At 54.5% G+C, this 14,168-nt stretch overlaps 1 protein-coding gene across 1 annotated transcript in view; it reads right to left on the bottom strand.

Moving 5' to 3' along the window:
- The window catches only part of SHANK3 (SH3 and multiple ankyrin repeat domains 3), a 348,499-nt gene extending 334,552 nt beyond the window's left edge, over positions 1–13,947 (bottom strand). Inside the window, exon 1 of the mRNA XM_056846670.1 lies at positions 13,874–13,947. Coding sequence (XP_056702648.1) covers positions 13,874–13,936 — 63 coding nt within the window. The 5' untranslated portion in view covers positions 13,937–13,947. The remainder of the gene's footprint in view (positions 1–13,873) is intronic.
- Between the last annotated feature and the right edge of the window lie 221 nt (positions 13,948–14,168).

Here is a 14,168-nt window from a genome sequence, read left to right as displayed (position 1 = left end):
ACCTCACCTAAAACCTGGACCTTTGAACTGGAGATGCTGGGGATTGAACCAGGGACATTTTGCATGTCAAGTAAATATTCTACTGCTGAGCCACAGCCCCGTTTCCATCCACATGGAAACAGATGATGTGATGACCCTTATATTTCCCCAGGCTTTCCGCAATATAATGTGTGTGTTAAGGACAAGATCAAAAGGTGTGCCTGGATCTCCATTAATCTGCTGAAGGCAAACTGCAAATGCCCACTTCCTAGGTTTGGATAAGGGCAGCACAGGGAGGGGGTTAACCCTTCAATTGCTGCACAGTTATGGCTAATTGAAATTGAGGAGAAGCTCCCCTGGGCTGTTATTTACACTTGAGAGGGGAAATGGTCAGTTGTTAAAGGAGGCCTCTTTCCCCCTTGGAAGTGCCAAACAGTCCCCCGCCTCCCTGCATGCCCCACACATTTGCACATGAACCGAGAACAGTTCTTGCCCTCATTTTCACTCTTAACTGCCTTTAACTGCTGCTGTATTCTTTTTAACTGTCCCCTTAATGACTGCTATTATGCTTATGTTTAGCTGCTTCTTATTGTATGACAATTTGATAGAATTATCGGGATTTTTATAGCCACTGTCATCCTTTAGGCCAGTTTCCCTGGGTTTATTTCACAGTTTCTACTTTTTGTGAACTGCCCCGAGACCCTTTGGTTGGTGGCTGGCTAGAAATATCTGACCAGCGTGGTGTCATGGTTAAGAGCGGTGGACTCTAATCTGGAGAACCGGGTTTGATTCCCCACTACTCCTATACATGAACGGCGGATGCTAATCTGGAGAAACAGGTTGGTTTCCCCTCTCCTCCACATGAAGCCAGCTGGGTGACCTTGGGGTAGTCACAGTTCTCTTAGAGCTCTCTCAGCCCCACCTACCTCACAGGGTATCTGTTGTGGGGAGGGGAAGGGAAGGTGATTGTAAGCCGTTTTGATTCTTCCTTAAGTGGTAGAGAAAGTCGGCATATAAAAATCCACTCTTCTTCTTCAGTCCCCCCTGCCACAGGGCTCCTGTAGCTCAGGGACACCCGGCTCAGGCAACATTATATTCTCCATTACCACAATTCTTGAGCAGTCCCTGTTCACAGAGGGTGGGGTGGAAATGCCCCCGAGGGATGGAAATCTGGGTGAGGGGAGGACATGGGGCAAGAGAGGACTGGGGGCAGTGGAGTCAGAAATACTGGATGCCCAAGATTTCAGGGAGCAGCTATAGCTCAGTGGTGGAGCATCTGCTTTGCACACTGAAGGTCCCAGGTTCAATCCCTGGCATCTCCAGTTAAAAGGATCAAGGATCAGGGAATGGGAAAGACCTTTGTCTGTCTGAGACTCTGGAGAGCCGCTGCCAGTCTGAGTACACTAGACCGAGTTGTTTATGGTGCCAAGTTGTTCTCTGTTGCCCCAGAAGGTCGGACCAGAACCAATGGGTTGAAATTAAATCAAAAGAGCTTCCGTCTAGACATTAGGAAGAATTTTCTGACAGAGGGGTTCCTCAGTGGAACAGGCTTCCTCGGGAGGTGGTAAGCTCTCCTTCCCTGGAGGTTTTTAAGAAGCTAGATGGCCATCTGTCAGCAATGCTGATTCTATGACCTTAGGCAGATCATGAGAGGGAGGGCATCTTGGCCATCTTCTGGGCATGGAGTAGGGGGTCACTGGGTGTGTGTGGAGGGGGAGGTAGTTGTGAATTTCCGGCATTTTGCAGGGGGTTGGACTAGATGAACCTGGTGCTCCCTTCCAACTCAATGATTCTAAGATTCTATAACCTGGACAGACTGAGAGTCCGATTCAAGTCCAAAGCAGCTTTATGTGTTCCAGTAGAAGCATCCTTTTGCCTGCCCAGGCCCAGGAGGAACAGACAGAGGTAAGGAGATGAGCTAAATTTGGGGGAGCTGGGTTGCTACCAAGGCCAGTCTTGGTCCACTCAGTTCTTGTGCATTTACAGGACACAACAGAATCCTTCAGTGCCTCCCAAAGAGCTGTGAAATCTGCTCAGCAGCAGCAGCTAGAGCACAGGGAGAAAAATCCTGCCACAGGAAGGGACGTGTGACCAACGTCCTTCTTGGAAAAGCCAAAGGACAAGAGCACAATGAGATGGGAAAGACTGCGGCTGAGACAAGGTTGTCAGCTCCAGGCTGGGGAATTACTGGAGATTTCGGGGTTGAGCATGGGAAGGGAGCTTAACATGGATGTGATGGAGGGTTGCCAGCTATGAGCTAGAAAATACCTGGAGATATGGGGGATGGAGCCGGGGGAGGGATAGCAGATAACGCCACAGAGCCCACCCTCCACAGCACCCATTCTTACAAGGGGAACTGATCTTGGTCATCTGGAGATCAATCACAATAGTGGGAGATCTCCAGGTACAACCTGGAGAGGGAGGGCATCTTGGCCATGAGAGTGAGGGCATCTTGGCCATCTTCTGGGCATGGAGTAGGGGTCACTGGGTGTGTTTGTTGGGGAGGTAGTTGTGAATTCCCTACATTACGCAGGGGACATGACTCGATGAGCCTGATGGTCCCTTCTAACTCTGTGATTCCGATCCTATGATTCTAACCTGGAGGTTGGCAACCTTAATGTGATGCCGTAGAATACAAGTGCCAAAGCAGCCATTTTCTCCAGGGAAACTAATTTCTGTGACCTGGCGATCAGTTGCAATTCTGGGAGATCTCTGGGCCTCACCTGGAGGGTGGCAACCCTAAGCCGAGGCCACACAGGGCCATAACAATGCCATGCGAACTGGCAGTGGCTGTGGTCTCAGGAATTCAGAGGCACATGCAGGCAAGAGGCAACACTCATTCCTAGGGAGCAGGTGGGGCATGAGGCAGGAAACCCCTGCACCGGAAGCTTTTCTCCCTCTCTCATGATAGCAGAACGCGGGGTCATCTGCTGAAGCTGGAGGGTGAGAGATTCAAAACAGATAAAAGGAAGTATTTCTTCACCCAACACATAGTTAAATGGTGGAACTCCCTGCCCCAGGATGTGGTGATGGCTGCCAACTTGGAAGGCTTTAAGAGGGGAGTGGACATGTTCATGGAGGAGAGGGGTATTCATGGCTACTAGTTAAAATGGATATTAGTCATGATCCATACCTATTATCTCCAGGATCAGAAGAGCACACCTATTGTGTTGTGGAACACGGGCATGACAATGCTGCTGCAGTCGCCTTGTTTGTGGGCTTCCTAGAGGCACCTGGTTGGCCATTGTGTGAACAGATTGCTGGACTTGATGGGCCTTGGTCTGATCCAGCAGGGCCTTTCTTATGTTTTTATGTTCTTATGTTTTTAAAAGGCACCTGATCTGTTCCCTATCGTCACAGTTTGGAAACTGCACTTCCCATCCATGAAACGATTCAAGGAAGGAATCTGCAGCAACTTCACAGAAGCCCAGCTCCAGGGGTTCTTTGAGGACAGCTGTGACAGGTATAATAAAGCAGTTTCAAGCAGCCGCACGCATTTGGCCAAAAGGGCTCCAGAGAGGCGGCTGGAACGGTCCCAATGCAACACCTTTGTCCAATCGGCTCTGGCAGCAGACGGCGGCATCACGCAAAGGCAGGAGCGAGCTGGGAAAGGCAACGTCGGGCCTCTGGTTCCACGCATTGCTCAGCCAGGCAGGGCGGCTGTCGGCTGCTCCTTTCCAGGTGAGCTCCTCCTTTGGGGAACCACTCTGACCGTGAGAAGAGGAGGGCACTCGAAACCCAATCTCAGAGCGACAGCTTCCCCTAATCCCCACCTGACCCTACCTTCGTTGCCTCCTGTCTAAGCAAACCTGGTTCCTTCATCCTGGCTTTTAGGGTTCCCCATCTAGATCCCTTCTCATGGTTCATTGTGGTGCTAGATTTCCCATGTCAGGGCAAAGGAAAAGCCCCCCCACGAAGAAGAAGACGATGAAGAAGACAAAGGAGGAGGAGAAGGGTTGGTTTTTAAATGCAACTTTCTCTACCACTTAAGGAAGAATCAAACTGGCTTACAATCACCCCTTCCCCTCCCCACAACAGACACCCTGTGAGGTGGGTGGGGCTGAGAGAGTGTGACTAGCCCAAGGTCACCCAGATGGCTTCATGTGTAGGAGTGGGGAAACCAACCTGGTTCACGAGGAGTGAATGTGCACTTTCTATGCACACCTAGGGCTCAGGGCACATGGAAGGCAGAGACGGGGAAGCCTGAAGGACCAATCTCATTTGGGCCCAAAAGAGCCGTCTAGGCTACACCACACAGAGGAGATTCCATGTCTCCTCTGCAAGCATTCACATGAACACATAAACACATGAAGCCACCTTCTACTGAATCAGACCGTTGGTCCATCAAAATCAGCAATGTCTATTCAGACCAGCAGCGGCTCTCAAGGGTCTCAGGCAGAGGAAGGTCTTTCACATCACCCACCTGCCTAGTCCCTTTAACTGGAGAGGACGGGGATTGAACCTGGGACCTTCTGCATGCCAAGCAGATGCTCTACAAACTGAGATGAACAAGTAACTGGAATGGCTGTGTGTCCTCTGCACCCCAAAAGCCTCCTAAATGTGGGGGTGTATGATATGTGGTAATCCAACTCTTATTTTGGGGTGCAGAGGGCACACTGTTCCAGTCCTTATGCAAATCTTCTTTGCAACACAGGCCTATTTTATGTATTTTATTTATATTGGAAGCCCCCTTGAGCTCTGTAAGGAAGAAAAGGCAGCTAATAAATGTCTGACATAAACAAACAAATAAATAATGTTGACATCAAAGTAAATCAGCCCAATATTGTGATTCCATGCACGGCTGCTTTACCGGTAACTACTCTTAATCACATGAACACATGAAGCTGCCTTATCCTGAATCAGACTTTTGGTCCATCATAGTCAGTATTGTCTACTCAGACCAGCAGCGGCTCCTCAGGGTCTCAGGCAGAGAAAGGTCTTTCACATCATCTACTTGCCTAGTCCCTTTAACTGGAGATGGCAAGGATTGAACCTGGGACCTTCTGCATATCAAGCAGATGCTCTACCACTGAGCTACAGCCCTTCCCCAAACTCTATCTTTCAAAACCGAGACTGTATTTAAACACGAAGTACCACATGAAGCTGGCTTATACTGAATCAGACTGCCCCGGGTCCATCAAAGTCAGTATTGTCTACTCAGACCGGAAGCAGCTCTCCAGGGTCTCAGGCAGAAAAGGGTCTTTCACATCACCTCCTTGCCTAGTCCCTTTAATTGGAGATGCTGGGGATTGAACCTGGGACCTTCTGCATGCCAAGCAGATGCTCTCCCACTGAGCCATAGCCCCTCCTCTTTAAGAAACACATATCTGGCCATTCACGCAGGCCTGGCGCTGCCTTCAGGTGCCCTCTCCACTCTTCACTGGGAAGAACCTCCTCCTGCTCCCTCGACGCGTCTCCCCGACTCGGGCTCCCGTTGCCCACACCGCTGCTTGCTGAGTTAATCAGAAGCGCTGTTTCCAGTCAGAAATTTCTCCCATGATCAAGAGAGGTGGCTTGCTGTGCATTCACAAGAAAACTGCTGAGAGCACGGGGTCGCTCTTGCAAGATGCCGTTTCTAAACCTCAAAGCCGATTCGCCGCTCTTATCTCCATTCTTTTAAATGCTTTCTTTTAAATGTCAGCAGCGCAGGGCAGGAAGCTGAGGGGTCAACTGGGCAGGTGCCCCTCTGAGCTCAGGTGGCCTCGTGAGCATTTGAGGGTGTGGCTCTCCACTCACCCCACTTCCTCTCCCTTGGGTCGCACTCTCCCCTTCTTGTGCCTTCACATTTTGCCTCCTGCCCAGACTTAATTTCGAAACTAGACGTGGCAACATCCATGGGTCAGACCCATGGACTCTGCTGCCGTTTTAAAGGGATTTTAAAATCCCGAGAGGCCCTGCCCCATGATTGAGGGCTGCAACAGTTTTGGCACTTGAAAAGGTGTGGGGTGGAGAAAGCATAAGAACATAAGAAAGGCCCTGCTGGATCAGACCAAGGCCCATCAAGTCCAGCAGTCTGTTCACACAGTGGCCAACCAGGGGCCTCCAGGAAGCCCACAAGCAAGACAACTGCAGCAGCATTTATCCCGCCTGTGTTCCACGGCACCTCATATAACAGGCATGCTCCTCTGATTCTGGAGAGAATAGGGATGCATCACGAAAACCAAAGCAACACCTCAGTCCTCTGTGCTGCAGGCCCAACCAGGATTGGGTCTTTGTGGCATTTTTAAATCCCTTTAAAATGGAAGTGGAGTCCACAGGTCAGACACATGTGGGCACATGTGAAGCTGCCTGATACTGAATCAGACTCTTGGTCCATCAAAGTCAGTCTTGTCTACTCTGACTGGCAGCAGCTCTACAGGGTCTCAGACGGGGGTGTTCCACATCACCTACTTGCCACGTCCCTTTAACTAGAGATGCCAGGGATTGAACCTGGGACCTTCTGCATGCCCAGCAGATGCTCTGCCCCTGTGCCAGGGCACCTTCCCTTAGGGGAGCTTTCTCTTCCCTAGGAGCTTTCCCATCCCTGTATAGATCCTGTCCCGTCTCGTTTGGCCCCCAACTCTCGGGGCCTTCTTAAAGACCCCGGCAGCAGCTGTGCTGGTATAGACCAGTGGCCCATCGAGGGTAGCATGGTGTAGTGGTTAAGAGCGGTGGTTTGGAGCGGTGAACTCTGATCTGGAGAACCGGGTTGGTTTTCCCACTCCTACACATGAAGCCAGCTGGGTGACCTTATGCAAGTTACAGTTCTATTAAGAGCTCTCTCAGCTACCTCACAGGGTGTCTGTTGTGGGGAGGGGAAGCGAAGGTGATTGTGAGCTGGTTTGATTCTGCCTTAAGTGGTAGAGAAAGTTGGCATATAAAAACCAGCTCTTCTTCTTCATCCTGTTTCACATAGTGGTCAACCAGATGCCCCCTCCCCCCAAGGCCTACAGCCAGGCCCCGCAGAGCTGGTTTGCCCAGACCACAGCCTGATTTCACCATGACGCCATGCACGTGTAAAGCCCCCCCCCTCCAGGAGAGCGCTGCTGCCTCCCCCACATCCCATTGAAAGCAGACCTCAGCTGATCCCACTCAAAGCTCCCGAGTGAGCAAGTATTCCTTAGTCATGACAATGATTCAGTTTCAGGAGGTTCGATTGCGTATTGGACTTGCCAAGTTGCTAGTTAGTTAGAAACACAGCCGGTGGATCTTAAAAAACGGGCCGGCAGTTTAGACCCCCGCTGCTTTCCTTTTGAAAATGAAATACCCCAGCTAGAGGCCCTCCCTTGAACTCCGGACCTAGAAAAAGCTTCACCTCTCCAGCCTTTGTTCAGCCACATTCACCAAAAATGCCTGCTTGCCAGTCTCTACAAAGCCCCACTACGCCAGAGTAAAATGTGCAAAACGAATGCTCAAAGCAGCGGTGTGCTGGCGGTTCCAGGACCAGAAGTCCCCAGCAATTTTTAAAACTCAGTTCTCAGGCAGGCGGGTGGAGGCCCAGCTACAACTGAGTCTACAAAAGTCACTGAGAGCTTTGCTGTGGCCCAAAGACAAGACAAACTCCTCCAGATCACTGACCAAGAAGAAGAAGAGTTGGTTTTTATATGCTGACTTCCTCTACCACTTAAGGAAGAATCAAACCGGCTCACAATCACCTTCCCTCCTCCTCCCCACAACAGACACCCTGTGAGGTAGGTGGGGCTGAGAGAGTTCAGAGCGAACTGTGACTAGCCCAAGGTCACCCAGCTGGCTTCATGGGGAGGAGTGGGGAATCAAACCTGGTTCACCAGATTAGAGTCCACCGCTCACGAGGAGGAGTGGGGAATCAAACCCGGTTCTCCAGATCAGAATCCCCCACCCAACCGCTCTTAACCACTACACCAGAGCCCCTCTTCTTCACCCATTGCCACCCCCTCCCAGCTCACTCACCAAGCCGTGTCTTCCACTTCCCTCCTCTCCTCACCCCTGTCTTGCTTGCACGACATAGATTGTAACCCTCACTGGCAGGATCCCTCTTTGGCTCTGCACAACGTGGGGCACACACACACACCGGTGCCCAGGCCCTCCCCCCCCCCGCAATCCCAGACGTGAGTTGCATCAAGGAGGTGCTCTTTCCTGGCCCCACCTCTCGCCTCCACGTCTGCTGTGTGGCTTTCCAGGATCCCGGCTGCCTTCTCTGCCTGTGACCTACATTCCGTGTTCCTAGATGGATGCCCGTCCGCTCACTCAGCCGCTCTCAGGATGCTCTAGAGGGGAAAGTCAGGGTAAGTGGCCTGCAGCGGAGCTCAGGTCCATGTTCTCCGCGTGCAAAAAAAAACATATCTCTGTGAGCTGACACCGCTCTGAGACTCGTATAGCTGCCTTATCCTGAATCGGACCATCAGTCCATCAGGTCAGGATGGTCTACTCAGACAGGCGGCATCTCTCCGGGGCCTCAGAAAGAGGTCTTTCACATCAACTACTGCCAGATCCTTTAACTGGAGATGCCAGGGATTGAACCGGGGACAGTCTGCGTGCAAGGCAGAGACTCTTCCACTGAGCCGCAGCCTCTCCCTCAGACTGATCCTGACTACCACGGCACAGCTGCTTAACGTCCCCAGAAACACAAGCTGTACAAGGCACCCGTTCACCCACGGGGCCTGCCACCACCTAGCTCCATTCCTACTGGCACAGCATCTCACCTGTACACACACAAGAGAGAAAAACATCCCCCCTGCCTTTGAGAGAACAGGGGCTTTGTAAGAGCCTGAAGGCATGCCAAGGTGGGCTTATGCTTATGCAAATACATTGATTGAAAGGTCTGGATGAGGCCCAAAGGGGACATGGCTCAGTGGTAGAGCATCTGCTTGCCAAGCAGAAGGTCCCAGGTTCAATCCCCGGCAGCATCTCCAGTTAAAGGGACTAGGCAAGTAGGGGATGTGAAAGACCTCTGCCTGAGATCCTGGAGAGCTGCTGCAGGTCTGAGTAGACAATACTGACTTTGATGGACCAAGGGTCTGATTCCGTATAAGGCAGCTTCATGTGTTCTTGCTGGATCCCACCGCATCCCATTGAGTTCAGCATTCCAGTTACTGGTCAGATGTCTCTGGGAAGCCCACAAGTTGTGGGGCCCGCCCTGCCCCACAGCATTTGATGCTCAGCTATACTGCCTTGGAAGATGGAGCATCCACTCAAAGGTTGTGGCTGGCTACCTTGCTCCAGGGCAACAGATGATACCCAACAGTCGTCCCCCCCACACACACACACAAGAAGAAACCCATCTATGCAGTCCTTGATTCAGTGCTTCCCAAGCAGAGAACGTGCAGAGGCCTCTCGGCAAACAGGCCAAGCCACAAAGGAAGGTCGACAAGCACCCCCTCCCCCAGTGACCGGCCAAAGAAGAAGTTGGGTTTTATAACCCGCTTTTCTCTACCTTTAAGGAGTCTCAAAACGGCTTACAATCACAACAGGCACCTTGTTGTGAGGTAGGTGGGGCTAAGAGAACTCAAAGGGAGCTGTGACTAGCCCAAGGTCACCCAGATGGTTCATGTGGAGGAGTGGGGAGTCGAACCCGGTTCTCCAGATTAGAGTCCGCCGCTCATGTGGAGGAGTAGGGAACCAAACCCGTTTCTACAGATTAGTGTCTGCCGCTCATGTGGAGGAGTGGGGAATCGAACCCGGTTCTCCAGATTAGAGCCCACCGCTCATGTGGAGGAGTGAGGAGTCGAACCCGGTTCTCCAGTTTAGAGTCTGCCATTCATGTGGAGGAGTGAGGAGTCAAACTCAGTTCTCCAGATTAGAGTCCGCCGCTCATGTGAAGAAGTGAGGAGTCGAACCCGATACTCCAGATTGGTGCCTGCCGCTCATGGGAAGGAGTGGGGAATCGAGCCCGATTCTGCAGTTTAGAGTCCGCCGCTCCTCACCACTACACCACACTGGTTCTCTGGGAGGGAGAAAACTTTCCCAGCCTCACACAACAAATAAAGAGTCCAGTGCTGTTTTTAACCCAAACAGCACCTCCCTCCATACGGATCCAGAAGCCTCGTAGCTGCAGGGTCACCCCTGGACAGAACTCCCTGCCAGGACTCTTTCCCAGGCCTGTGGGGGGATTTTGGGAAGAGTCTCTGAACTGTCTGAACTGCTGCTCTTTGCAGCCCCCACCCCCCCGCACAACCACCGAGGGTCTGATCAAAGTGCAGCAGAACCTCACGTGGCTTCCTCCCCCCGACCCAGATATAGCTCCAGGTCCCTGCAGGCAGGCTGAGCATCTGCCACAACACCACACTCTCCTCTCCACAGTGGGGAATCAAACCCACTTCTCCAGATCAGAGTCCACTGCTCCAAACCACCGCTCTTAACCACTACACCACGCTGGCTCTGGGAGGGAGCAGGAAACAGCACAGGCAGGGGGCATCACAGGGAGTCAGATAAAGCCCCCTCCCGTCATGTGGGGAGCACACAAGCAGGATCCCAGTGCTGAGGGCGCTACTCAGTAAAGCCCTGGCTCTTCCCCTGGAATTCCTCAGCCGGACGGGGGGCCCTGCCACAAGAAGTCACATCTCCCCCCCCCAAAAAAAAATCCTTACCAACCCAGAGATTGGCTAATGCTGGGCAGGGGCTCACTGCTAAAAGATCACCGTTCAGGGGCTCAACCTTGCATGATTTCCATCCACACTCCCTGACCCAGAAGCCCTTTGGGTGTGGGATACGTGGGGGCTGGCTAGAGCTGGCCAGAGGGGAGGCCAATGTGCTCCACCCCCGACACACAGGCGGGCTGGTCTATTATGGCACAATCTCTTCTGGGGCCATCCCCTGCCACCAGGATCAGGAGCCAGGGAAATTATGCATGGTTTGGAGAGAGGGGACAGGGAGAAGCTTTTCTCCCTCTCTCATAATGCCAGAACGCGGGGTCATCTGCTGAAGCTGGAGGGTGAGAGATTCAAAACAGACAAAAGGAAGTATTTCTTCACACAACGCATAGTTAAATTGTGGATCTCCCTGCCCCAGGACGTGGTGATGGCTGCCAACTTGGAAGGCTTGAAGAGGGGAGTGGGCATGTTCATGGAGGAGAGGGCTATCCGTGGTCTGATCCGGCAGGGCTTTTCTAATGTTCTCATGGTCTTATGTAGGGTGGGGATATTCATGGCTACTAGTCATGATGCATACCTATTCTCCCCGTCATCAGGGGAGGGTACCTGTTATATTAATTGCAGTGGAACCCAGGCAGGATAAATGCCGCTGCAGTCGTCTTGTTTGGGGGCTTCCTAGAGGCACCTAGCCGGCCACTGTGTGAACAGACTGCTGGACGTGATGGGCCAGGGTCTGATCCAGCAGGGCCTTTCTTATGTGCTTATGGAAAGTTAAAGGCCTGGACCAAGTTCAGCCAGCAATGATGGGCCCTTGGAAAGTCAGGATCGGGGCCATCCGCTGGGATCACAAAAACCCCATGTGCTCAGAAGGGTCCCCTCCGCATATCCCACCCACTTGATTTATTCACCACCTGCTGAATGGATTATTTCAAGCTTAATCAGGTGGGAGGATCAAGCCCCCCCCCCCGCACTGCTGACACCCCCCCATTCCCCCAACCATTTTTGTTGGGGATCTGTGGCTAATGTCCACAACCTCCCCCCCTTGTCATCCTGTTTCAGAGCAACAGACCTTCCCTGCCCAAATCTTTCTGCCAGCAGCACCCCTCCCAAGACTGGACACCCCCAGCAGCTCCCCTCGGGTAAGCCCTTCCTCACCTGCCTCAGCATGCACCACAAACTCACCCTGACGTGCCCATCTGGACATGGCTGTCTTCCTCTCCCTCCGTCACCCACATCCTTCTCCTGAGCGGCTGGTTCCACCCCCCCCTTGCAGTACCTCATTCTCAGGCCCCTGCAATGTGGGGACAAATACTGGCCTACCTTACAGGGCTATTTGCAATGTTATAGGCGCTTGCAGTGTGGTCTGCAAATGTGGCGTGGTTGCTGCCGTTCACAGACCTCCCCTCACACTTCACACACAGAGAGAAAACGCCCTGCTTTTTTTGGGGGGGGGCCTCTCCAGCCACTTCCATTAAAATGCCAACGTCAAGTGGATGGGGGGGGGCTCCCTTTTTTCAAGGCTCAGTTCTGCACCATAGTGGTTAAAACTGTTTCCTAGCAGAGGATTTAAGAGCTACAGGTTCACGTCATGGAGCTCACCCTGGGCCACTCTCTCTCTCTCTGCCTAATCCACCTTATAGGGTTGTTGTGAGGCTGAAATGGAGGCAGGAGGAATGATGCGCACCGGCTTCAGCTCCTTGGAGGACCAGGGAGTGGGGGCATAAAAATGTTCTGGACAGAGCGCTGCCCGTCAGCACCAGCTCCAAAGGAAGAGGCTCCAGCAGAGACTAAGATGAGTCCCCGGGCTGACAGAGCCCAGCTGCAGCAGATCAGTGCCGTGAGGCACCGTGCGAGACTCCCTGTTTTTACCGCTCACCTGGGCACACGTCCTCTTGCCCAGAGGGTGGCACACCACACACCCAAGAGGAGACACCAGCTTTCTTCTCCAAGTGAGGAGGGGGGTTCAGTGTCCACCCAGGGCATCTTTGTCCAGCTTCTCAACAGAACTAATAGGCTGCAGGATCAAGCCCTGAGCTGGGGGGGCGGGGGCTGTTAACGATTGACGTGAGGCCAAGCTGATGCACAGCGGACCCCCCCCCCAGTTCCTTTCTCCCATTCCCCAAAATCCCTCTGCCCATCTCTCTCATCCCCCACCACACACATCTGTAGCATCCCTGGTTCTGCCGCCTTCCCAGGTGAAAGTCCTGGATCCCACCTGCTGCCTTGTGCATTTCGGCAAGCTGAGCAAAGGGAGAAAGGATGGGGGGGGGGCTCTCTGTGTGCATGACGATCCCCCCCAGCACCACACAGCCCTCCGTCCCCCGCCCCCAGCCACCCCACCTGCCTGGTTCTGCAAGACCTCTGCATCCACCACTTCTGGTGCAAGAGAAATTTCAGCACCAGAAAGCGCGTTGGGAGCGGAGCCCCTGCAGACCCGTGCCACCCCAACCCCCCAGGTGCAGGCAGCTCTCGGGAGGAAGGGGCCAAGAAGGCAAAAACCCCAAGGCTGAGCCTCCCCCACCCCGGCCAGCCCCCTTCAGAGTTGACTGGGGTCCTCCAGCCCCACAGAACAGGCAACTCCCAGCTTCGTGGGATGGGAAAAACGGAATGGGGTCCACGCTGCAGGCTCCTCCCCCCCCGGGATCTGCAGGATGCCCCCTCCAGGTCCTTCAAAGACCCCCAAACGCACGACTCCAGGAAGCCCCCCACCGAGGGGTGGCGAAAAGCAAAGCGTAGCTGAACGCAAAAGGGTGCGCTCCAAAACCTAGGGAAGAGACACCCGGCACCATCCCAGGGCACACTGGATCCAGGCCGACCCAAAGCCCTGTCGCCACCTGGAAAGCCCACCCCACAGGCACGAGCCCGGTTGCCCCGAAAGCCACCAACAGCCCCCACAAGCTAGAGCCCCTTCCCTGGGTCCCTGGCCCTCCTCCCATAATTTTCTCTGCCAGGGACTCGTGCAGAGGCACGCGAGCACCCTCCCGGAGGCCCTGGCTGCTTCCCTCTGGCTCTGCTTTTGCCCCCCAAGAGAAAGCTGGGGGGGGGGTCGATTTCCAGCAGGGCGAGCCCGGATGCTGGGTGGCCCCTCAGTGTGTGTGGGGGGGGGCGCAAGGGGGCCCAGCCCCCCCGGGCAAGCAGCTGTGTTGGAGAGCCCCCCCGGCCCCCAGCTGCAGGGCCCCTCCCGCCTGCTCCGCGGGTCCGAAGAGCCTGCTGGCCGGGGGGGGGATTTGGGGGGGGGGGCGGTGGCCCCGATCCCGCCCCGGCGGAGGCTGCAGGCGCCTCCAAACTTTGGCCAGCCCCGCACCCCCCCGTCCCCGCCCCTCCCCGCCCCGCGCGGGTGGGCTCACCGTCTGCTGGAGGTCCGGGATGCCGATGCGCACGACCAGGGCGCCGGTGGCCGGCTCGTCCATCCGCCCGGGCGGGGGGGAGTCGGGCGGGGGGCTGGGGGGGCCGGCGGCGGGGGGCCGGAGGGTCTCATACAGGGTCTCCTCCCGCAGGCCGCCCGCCTCGCCGTTGACCACGCAGGGCGCCGACGGATCGCGCTCGGCCGCCGCCTCCTCCTCCTCCTCCTCCTCCTCTTCCTCGGCCGCCGCCTCGCCGCCGTCCTCCTCCTCCTCCTCCTCCTCCTCCCGAGGCCGCCGC

The sequence above is a fragment of the Euleptes europaea genome, chromosome 3 (assembly GCF_029931775.1).
Source record: "Euleptes europaea isolate rEulEur1 chromosome 3, rEulEur1.hap1, whole genome shotgun sequence".
NCBI lineage: Eukaryota > Metazoa > Chordata > Lepidosauria > Squamata > Sphaerodactylidae > Euleptes > Euleptes europaea.
The sequence above is the reverse complement of the archived record's forward strand: the minus strand, read 5'-3'. Positions and strand labels throughout refer to the sequence as shown.